The following is a 10310-nucleotide window of genomic DNA, read 5'->3' on the forward strand; positions in this document are numbered from 1 at the left end:
CTCTACCACTTGAGCCGCCCCGCCGGCCCCGCCCACAGGCTTCATTCATCCCTCCAGGCCCCGCCGGCCCCGCCCACCGGCCTTCATTCATCCTCCAGGCCCCGCCCCGCCGGCCCCGCCCACAGGCTTCATTCATCCCTCCAGGCCCCGCCCCGCCGGCCCCGCCCACCTTGAAGTTGACCGGGTCCACGCGCAGGATGTAGGCGTGCAGCTCGCTCAGCTTGGTCAGCGCGCTCGGCATGCGGTCGATGTGCTGGACGGCCTCGCCCACGGCGGCCAGCACCTTGGCTCCGTGCGCGCGCAGCTGCGGGGACCCCGGGTGCAGGTCGAAGTGCGGGAAGTAGGTCTTGGTCTGCGGGTAGCTGCAGAAGAGCCTGCGTGCGGAGGGAAGGGTGAGGGTCCGCGCGAGGGGCGCGGACGCGGGGCTTCCAGGAGAAAGACGCCTCGGTGGTGCTTAAAACGAAGGCGAGCCGGGCGCCGAGGCTCACGCTGCCATCCCGGCCACTCGGACCGCGGTTCGAGGCCCGCCCAGGCAGGAAAGCCTGTGAGGCTCTGATCTCCAAGAAACCGCCAGAAAGTGGAAGCGAGGCTCAAGCGGGTGAAGCCCAGCCGTGAGCTGAAGAGCTGAGGGCCGCCCAGGCCCGGCGTTCAGGCCTAGCTAAGCTCCATTAAGACACGACCCGCTGGGGTTTCCTATTGCCCCAGGCTCACGTGGGCTTGGCCTCCCCTTCCACTGCCCACCATCCCTTCATCCATCTGTCTGTCCACTGCCCACCATCCCTTCATCCATCCACTGCCCACATCCTTTCATCCATCTGTCTGTCTGTCCACTGGACAGGTTTGTCCAGACCCTTGGCCCGGGGATTCATGCATGCGAGGCAAGCACTCTACCACTGAGCCACATCCCAGCCCTCCTGGGCCCTTCTGTGTGAGACCCTCCTCACCACTTCCTCATCGTCCCTCCGGACTGTTCCTCCCCACACCTTGTTACCCTCTCCACCTAACCAGCCCTTTCCCTGGCCTTTGACCTGCTTACTCAGGCTATCCCGTTTGGTGCTCACCTCTCCAGAGTTTCGGCGCCAATGGCATCAGCCTGTGAGGAGATCTTGTCCCAAATGGACTTGACGATGGCCCTTTCACTGTTGATCAGAGACATGGTGGTGGTGGTGGGGTGGCTGTGCAGAAGCTAAGTGCTCTCAAGACTAGCCTGCTGGGATTCATTTCCAGGGTCTCTTATATACACAGAACAGAGACCCTGACGAGCTGTGGCCACTGACTGGGGGCAGCGAGGGGGCCACCAGGGTGCGGTTTGTTATCAGACCTAGGGACAATAGGAGTCCGGGCCTGGTGGGACTTGGGCTGAAGGCTATCACTGTTGCCTGCCCCTTGGCCTTAGAGGGGTGTTGGCCGTAGTCTGACACAATCCAGGACAGATAGGGGCCCAACCATCCTAGGAGTTCATTACTCTGTTTGAAGTCCAGCTCTATACTGTACCATGCCGCCTGTGCCATCCACTTGTCTGTCTCTGATTCTTGGGTTCCTTCCAAAAAAAAATGCTGTATCCCCAGCATTAGGTCCACCCTGACCATCAGAAGCAGGTGGCAGGTCAGCCAAAGAGATTTAGGATTGATATTGCAATCCATGAATTAGGGTTGGGGCTGCAGCAGCCCTCCATACCGGCCATTGTCTTATGAAACAAATCGTCACTTCATTTTATTTTATATATATTGTGAGTTGTGAGGCTTGAACTCAAGCCTGGCTGCTGTCCCTGAGCTTTTTCACTGACGGCTAGTGTTCTACCACTTTGATCCACAGCTCCACTTCCCGTTTTCTGGTGGTTAATTGGAGATAAGAGTCTCATGGACTTTCCTGACCAGGATGGCTTCGAACTGCGATCCTCAGATCTCAACCTCCTGAGTAGCTAGGATTACAGGAGAGAGCCACTAGCACCCAACAGAGGCTGAGATCTTAGGATCCCGGTTTAAAGCCAGGGAATAAAAGTCCATGAGACTCTTATTTCTAGTTAACTACTAAAAAGCCAGAAGTGAAGGTGTGTTTCAAATGGTTGAACACTATCCTTAGAGTGGAAAAAGCCAAGTGAGAGTAAGAGGCCCTGAGTTCAGGCTTCAGTGCCAACACATGCATGTGCGCGCACAGGTGCACATTTAACTTTGTTATAAGGAGTTATCAAATCATTTTCTGGTAGTTTTACCATTTTGTATCTCATCGTCTTTGTCAGCATTTTTGCATTTTAGCTTTTTTTGCAGATGTGTACTAATATGAGCTTTTTACTTCAAACTGCATTTCCCTGAACATTAAGGAAGTGGAGGCTCTTGCCATGTGCTTTTTGTCATTCATATATCTTAGTGAAATATATAGTTGGGTATTTTGCTCATTTTTAAATTGTGGTGTCTCTCTCTTTCCCCTCCTTCCCTCTCTCTTTTTTCCAGAATCAAAGTTTGAACTCAGAGTTTTGAGCTTACTAACAGTTTGCTTGATTGGCTGGTGCTCTATCACTTGAGCCAAGCCCCAAGCCTACCTTTTTGGTGTGTCTGTTTGTCATGAGGCTTGAACTCTGGGCTTTGGTGCTGTCCCTCAGCTCTGGGCTTTGGTGCTGTCCCTCAGCTTTTCAGCTCAAGGCTAGAGCTCTACCACTCCTGCCACAGTGCCACTTCCAGTTTTCTTTTTTTCTTTTTTATTTATTTTTTTATTAATTTAATTTTTTTTTGGTCCGGTCGTGGGGCCTGGACTCTGGGCCTGGGCGCTGTCCCTCAGCTCTTCAGCTCATGGCTAGAACTCTACCATTTGAGCCACAGCGCCACTTCCGGCTTTTTTCTTTTTGCTGAGGAATCGAACCCAGGGCCTCAGGCATGCAAGACAAGCGCTCTACCACTGAGCCACCTCCCCAGCCCATTTCCAGTTTTCTGAGTGGTTTATTGGAGATAAGAGTCTCATGGACTTTCCTGCTCGGGCTGGCTTTGAACTGTGATCCTCAGATCTCAGCCTCCTGCGTAACTAGGATTCCAGGCATGAGCCACTGGCGCCTAGCCCAGCCTAGCTTTTTGCTGGTTATTTTGGAGGGGAATTTCACAGACTTTCTTTACTGGGCTGCCCTCAAATTTTGCTCTTTAGTCTCAGCTACCTGAATAGCTTGGGTTACAAGTATGAGCCACCAGGGGCTGGCTAAGATTTTTTTTTTTTTGGTTATAGGGCTTGAACTCTGGGCCTGGGCGCTGTCCCTCAGCTCTTCAGCTCAAGGTGAGCATGGCTTGAGCCACAGCGCCACTTCTGGTTTTCTAGTGGTTTATTGGAGATAAGAGTCTCACAGACTTTCCTGCCTGGATTGGCTTTGAACTGCTATCCTCAGATCTCAGCCTCCTGAATAGCTAGGATTACAGGTATGAGCCAGCAGTGCCCAGCGTTGGTTTTTGTTTTATGCCAGCCTGGGTGCTGCCACTGAGCTTTTTGCACAAGGCTAGTCCTCTACCACTTTGATTGTGGTACTGGAAACTCCACTTCTGGTTTTCTAGTGGTTAATTGGAGATAAGAGTCTCACAGACTTTCCTGCCTGCGCTGGCTTTGAACTGCTATCCTCAGATCTCAGCCTACTGAGTAGCTAGGATTACAGGTGTGAGCCCCCAGGACCCAGCCAGAATTTTTAATTTTTGAGACAGATTCTTACAATGTACCTGAGGCTGGTCTCAAATTCATGGTATTTCTGTCTTTGCCTTCTGAGTGCTAGAATCAAAGGTGTGCAGCACACTGCCTGGTTGCACTCTGTCCCATTGGTCTGTAGTCAATCCTTCACCACAACCAGAATGTCTTGATGGTGGCAGCTTTAACATAAGTCATTCCCATAGGAGAGAAAACATTCAATAATCATATCTGATAACTTATCCAAAATGGGGCTGAGTGCAGCTCAGTGGTAGAATACATACTTAACACAAGTGAGGTCTTGGGTTCAGTCCGTAGCACCAAAAAGAAGGAGAATACAAATTAAAGCCCTAGGAGAAGCCATAGCACGTCCACCACAAGGGCTAAAATGAAAGATCAGGAGACCTACCCTAGCAGATGTTTTGCAGTTTGTAGGGCCAGGAAAACGCAAATGTTCCTAGAAGAAATGTGACTTAGTCAGCTACTGTGGAAGATAGTCTGGTGTTATCTGATAATGTTCTTTTTTTTTTCTTTTTTGCCAGTCCTGGGGCTTGAACTCAGAGCCTGGGCTCTGTCCCTGAGCCTCTCTGTGCTCAAGGCTAGTGCTCTACCTCTTGAGCCACACCACCACTTCTGGCTTTTCTGTTTATGTACTGAGGAATTGAACCCAGGGCTTCATGCATGCAAGGTGAGCATTCTACCACTGAGCCATATTCCAAGCCCGATGTTCTTTTCTAATTAGAATAATTCTTCCTCTTCTTCCTCCTCCTCCTCCTCCTCTTCCTCCTTCTCTCTTTCTCCTCCTCCTCCTCCTCGTCCTCGTCCTCCTCTTCCTTCTTCTTTGTTAACTGGTTTATTGAATTAAGACATCAAATATTAATTAAACTTGGCTAATACTGAAGGTATAAGTGTATATTTATACAAATATATAAACGTATAAATATATAAACATCAGCATGTATATATTACTATACATTTGCACAGGGTTTTATAAGTTCATAACTGCTATGTCATTTGGGAAACAAACACCAAAAGAAAAAATAAACACAAAATATTTTTTCTTCCTAATTTACTTTATTGTTTTAGAGGTGACATACAATGGTTTTATATATGTCAGGTAGTAAGTATGTTTCCTTTCACATAGTGTCCTATATTCCCTCAGAAGGTTTTTTTGAAAATTTTTGTTATTTTTAAGTAGTTGTACCAAGGCGTTGCCACTCAACAAAATAGTTTAAAAATACAGCGTTTTTTGGTCAATATCACCCTTTCAACAAGATAGTGAACCTTGAAAACACAATAATAGTTAAAAAAAGAACTGTAGGGGCTGGGAAGATGGCTCAGCAGTAGAGTGCTTGCCTTGCATGCCTGAGGCCCTGGGTTCGATTCCTCAGCACCACATAAACCAAAAGAAAAAAGCCGGAAGTGGCGCTGTGGCTCAAGTGGTAGAGCGCTAGCCTTGAGCTGAAGAGCTGAGGGACAGCGCCCAGGCCCAGAGTTCAGGTCCCACAACAGGACCCCCCCCCAAAAAAAGAACTGTACTCATGTAATTGTAACCCCTCTGTATATCAATTCTACAATAACAACAAAAATAAATAAAATCCACAGTGATCAAGGGGAAAAAAAGCTAAACACAAAGGCAATATGTTATATGACTTCATGTGCATGACCTATCCCGAAGAGCATAGCTATAGTTGTCAAGGCTGGAGAGTAGGAAGAGGGGAAGTAAGTACTGAGCAAGGGGATTTCCTTTCAGGGGATGGAAATGACCTGGGACTAGACTGGGGCAGTGGTTGTACAATACTGTTACTTAGGTTATTCATTATTTATTTGTGATGGTCCTGAGGCTTGATCTCAGCGCCTGGGTGCTGTCTGTTAGCTTTGTGCTCAAAGCTGACGCTCTACCGCTTGAGTCACAGCTCTACTTCTGGCTGCTATGGTGGTCAATTGGAGATAAAAGCTTCAGGGACTTTCCTGCCTGAGCTGGCTTTGAACCACTTTTTTTGTTTTTGTTGATTGTAGGGTCTGAACTCTGGGCCTGGGCACTGTCCCTCTGCTCTTCAGCTCAAGGCTAACACTCTAGCACTTGAGCCACAGTGCCACTTCCGGGTTTTTCTGCTTATGTGGTACGAGGGAAGTACTCTACCACTGAGCCACCTTCCCAGCCCCCTGGCTTTGAGCCTTGATCCTCAGATCTCAGCCTCTGAGTAGCTGGGATAACAGGTATGAACCACTGGTACCTGGCCTGCTTATTTTTAGTATGAAAATGCTGTTGGGCACTTTTTTCAGCTTTAGGCAAAAATAGCCAAACAAGAATGTGAGGATCTGAGTTCAAGTCCCGGTATTGGCTCACACACCCATGCATGTGCCCACACAGGTTAAAATGTGTGCCTATAAGCCAAGATGAAAAAGACAGCTTTGTTTCACTGTTCCGTGCACTCGGCAATAGTTTACACTGGACCATTGGTGTGGTGTGATTCCACTGTCTATCAGGGGTTCCTAAGTTCTGAGCACAGCATCAAGCCTCTCCATGCTGCACCTGTGGCTCTTCTGTGAAGGAGGGTTTGTTTTATTGCCATTGGATTTGTAAAGATAAGGAAATGGAGGTCCAAGGAGATTATGAACTATGTCCATGATCTATCTTCCTCCTTCCCTCCCTCCTGCCTTTCCTTCCTTTCTTCCTTCCTTTTTCTTCTTTCCTTCTTTTTTCTCTTTCCCTCCCTCCTTCCCTTCCTTCCTTTCTTCCTTCCTTCCTTCCTTTCTCTTTTTTTTGGGTCCGGTCATGGGGCCTAAACTCTGGGCCTGGGTGCTGTCCCTCAGCTCTTCAGCTCAAGGCTAGCGCTCTACCACTTGAGCCACAGCGCCACTTCTGGCATTTTTTTCTTTTTCTTTTTGCTTATGTGGTGCTGGCGAATCGAACCCAGGGCCTCATGCATGCAAGGCAAGCGCTCTACCACTGAGCCACCTTCCCAGCCCCATCTTATTCCTTTCTTTCTTTCTCTTTCTTATTCCTTCCCTCCTTACTTCTCTTTCTTCTTTTCTGTCAGTCATGGGGCTTGAACATAGAGCTTGCACACTGTCTCTGAGTTTTTTGCACAAGGCTAGTGTTCTACCGCTTGAGCCATAGCTCTACTTCTGGCTTTTTGATAATTAGAGATAACAATTTCACAGACTTTCCTGCCTGGGCTGGTTTTGAACCACAGTCTTCAGATCTCAGCCTCCCGACTAGCTAGGATTATAGATATGAGCTATCAGTGTCTGTGTGTGTGTGTGTGTGTGTGTGTGTGTGTGTGTGTGTGTGTGTGTTGAAAAATTTGAAATCAGGGCCTTGGTGCTAGCCTGAGCTTCTTTGCTCAAGGTTAGTGCCCTACCACTTGAGCCATAGTTCCACATCTAGCTTTTTGTTGGGTAATTGGAAAAAAGAGTCTCATGGACATTCTTGGCAGGCTGGCTCCAAACTTCAATCCTCAGGTCTCAGCCACCTGACTACCTAGGATTATAGGCATGAGCCACTGGCTTCTGGCTTGTGTCCACAAGGAATTAGCCTGATGGTTTGGTGGTGTGGGCTAGATGCCATCTGGGCTTGGACCAGGCTTGGTATCTCTGACAGAAGGATCTTGAGTCTGTGCAGGTCTCTGGGCAAAATTCCAAGCTCCAGGTCCATTTTGAGCCCATGGGTGAGGAACTGTGGGAACTCTAAGCTTTTTTTTTTTTTTCCCAGAGCTTAGGACTTAACTCAGGGCCTTGTGCTTGCCAGGCAGATGCTCTTCTGTTGAGTTAAATCCCCAGACCCAACTTTTTTTTAAAAACCAGTCCTGGGACTTGAACTCAGGGTCTGGGCTCTGTCCCTGAGCTTCTTTGGCTCAAGGCTAGCACTCAACCACTTGAGCCACAGCTTTACTTCCAGCTTTTTCTGTGTATGTGGTACTGAGGAATAAAACCCAGGGCTTCATGCATGCTGAAGCACTCTACTACCAAGCCACATTTCCAGCCCAAACGCTAACTTTATTTATTATATTTTTTGCCGGTCATGGGGCCTGAACTTTGGGCCTGGGCGCTGTCCCTCAGCTCTTCAGCTCAAGGCTAGCGTTCTACCACTGGAGCCACAGCACCACTTCGGCTTTTTCTGTTTATGTGGTGCTGAGGAATCGAACCCAGGGCCTCATGCTTGCAAGGCAAGCACTCTACCGCTGAACCACCTTCCCAGCCCCCAAATGCTAACTTTTTAAGTTCCAGCCTCACTGCTTCAACCTTTGTGAGAAATGTTAACCTTAGGCCACATATTGGCAGGAGGAAGAATCATCTGTTGCCATTGGAGCTCAAGGTATGGAGAATTAAGATTATTCTCCTTACTTCTCTCTGGAGGGACAGACCTCTGGAGGGAAGCCAGTCCTAGATAGGGTCTGTGCACCCCACCCAGTCCTCTGGTCCTCCAACTGACAGGACTGATAAGGCCCAGCTCTCAGTCCTTTGGCCCTCCAAGTGACAGGACTGATAGGCCCAGCGCCCAAGCAGTTTCTGACCCACCCAAGGGATTGCTAGGCAGGACGGAAGCATGTTTCCAAAAGTCCACTTTCTTAAAAACATCATTTAATAAACCAAGTTATTTTCATTTGAAATCAGGATTTAGGGGTGTGGGGTGTTAGGAGAGGAGTCTGAGGACGTTCCTGCTGGGTGCAGCAGTTAGTTGATAGTCTTCTGCTACTCCTCTGTCCAGGAGACACGGTGAGAGCCTAGAAAGAGCATAGAGCTAGCACTGCACTTTGAGTCTAAATTCTGCTACTGGTGGGGAAACAGGTGCACAGCGCAGCCTGCAGACCCTCAGACCAGGGTGTGAACATGAGCAGCCAGAGATGTGGACAGGGTTGGGTCTGAGGTGGTGGCACTGAGGGTGGCTCTGGGAGTCTCCAAGGCAGGTACTGAGCCCCATGGGTCTCTGAGCATGAGAGCTAACCACCTTCCCATGGTTTGCACCATTTCTAATGCTTATTTCTATTACATAGTCAGAGCCAGGCACCAGTGGTTCACACGTATAACCCTAGTTACTCAGGGGGCTGGTATTTGAGGATTGAGGTTCAAAGCCAGCCTGGGCAGAAAAGTCTGTGAGACTCTTATTTCCAATTAATCAGCAAAATGCCAGAAGAGGAACTTTGGCTGATGTGGTAGAGCATCTTAAGGGATAGTGCCCAGGCTCTGAGTTTAAGCCCCAGTACCAGCACACACACGACACTCATGCACCTCCACACATTCATACCCCACAGTCAGAAAAGTGAACTGTGAGCCCTCCCGGGAGGGTTACTGGCAGGTGTCAGGCCTGTAAGGTGTCAGGGCAGCCCGGAGGCTGCTCTTTAGCTGGGGTACCCTCAGAACGCCCTGGTGGCAAGGGGAGCCAGAGAAGTGGAGCTTGAGTCACAGTTTGTCCTCATGTCTGGGCATTACAGACCCCCAATGCCTCTGCTGGAAGGCCACCCCACATGACTGGCCATTCTCCAGGGACTGATTTCCTCCCAACCTCTCCTCCTCTTTCTTCACCCCAATTCCTTTCCTTTCCTTTTCTGTCAGTCGTGGGGCTCAAACTCTGAGCCTGGGTGCTGTCCCTCAGCTTTTCAGCTCTCTCTTTCTTTCTCTCTCTCTCTTTTGCCAGTCATGGGGCCTGAACTCTGGGCCTGGGTGCTGTCCCTCAGCTCTTCAGCTCAAGGTGAGCGCTCTACCACTTGAGCCACAGCGCCACTTCTGGCTTTTTCTGCTTATATGGTGCTGAGGAATTGAACCCAGGGCCTCACGCAAGGCAAACACTGTACCACTGAGCCACCTTCCCAGCCCTCTTTCTCTTCCTTCCTTCCTCTCTCTCTCTTTTCTTTCCCTTCCTTCCTTAATTTCTTTTCTTTCTCTTCCTTGCTTTCTTCCTTTCCCTTTCTTTCCTTCTTTCTCTCTCTCCTCTCTCCTTCCTTCCTTCCTCTTTCTCTCTCTCTCTCCCTCCTCCCTTTCTCACTTCCTTGCTTTGGTTCTTTTCTGCCAGTCTGGGGCTTGCATGCAGGGCCTGGACACTCGACCCCGCCCTTGGCCCTCTCACTTCTGTTGCGGGGACACTGCTGGGAAGTGTGGGAGAATGCACAGGGATAAAGACGGTCAAAATCTGCAACAGACTGAAGGGATGTGTCCCCACTAGACAAGGAGCCAGGAGGAGAGCAATTCAGACACTGGCAAGCAAGCACCCCATAGAAAACACTGATTTCTTCTAGGAGTTTCTGGACATTAAGACGGGGGGCGCGGCTCGACAGTAGAGGGCCTGTCTAGCACGCAGGGGCCTCGGATTCGAACCCAGGACCCTCCAAGCGCTCAGCCTGTGCGCTGTGCTGCTCTGCACTCGCCCTCCAGGTGTGTGTCTACTTGGGCTCGAGCTCTGGGCCCGGGCGCTCTACCACCGGAGCCACGGCCCCTTCCCGCATTTCTGCGGAGGTGGTGCTGAGACTCGAACCCAGGGCCGGGTGCTGCGCGGGGCGCTGTGCCCCAGCCGCCTTCCCGCCTCTCCCGTTCTCCAGTCAGGCGCTGGGCGTCCGCACGCTGGCGAGCACCTCCGCGGCTGCGCGGCGGCCTCGGGCCCTGCCCGCGCGGTTTTACTGCGCGCAGGCGGTTGTGCGTTTGCTGCTTGGGCTGAA

At 50.1% G+C, this 10310-nt stretch overlaps 1 protein-coding gene across 1 annotated transcript in view; it reads right to left on the reverse strand.

The window, feature by feature from the left end:
- Window positions 1–1156, reverse strand: part of LOC105982183 (hemoglobin subunit zeta-like) — a 1440-nt gene extending 284 nt beyond the window's left edge. Inside the window, exons 1-2 of the mRNA XM_013011701.1 lie at window positions 1062–1156; window positions 170–374 (exon numbers count right to left, since the gene is read on the reverse strand). Coding sequence (XP_012867155.1) covers window positions 170–374; window positions 1062–1156 — 300 coding nt within the window. The remainder of the gene's footprint in view (window positions 1–169; window positions 375–1061) is intronic.
- Between the last annotated feature and the right edge of the window lie 9154 nt (window positions 1157–10310).

This window comes from Dipodomys ordii, unplaced genomic scaffold (assembly GCF_000151885.1).
Source record: "Dipodomys ordii isolate 6190 unplaced genomic scaffold, Dord_2.0 Scaffold14, whole genome shotgun sequence".
NCBI classification, from domain to species: domain Eukaryota; kingdom Metazoa; phylum Chordata; class Mammalia; order Rodentia; family Heteromyidae; genus Dipodomys; species Dipodomys ordii.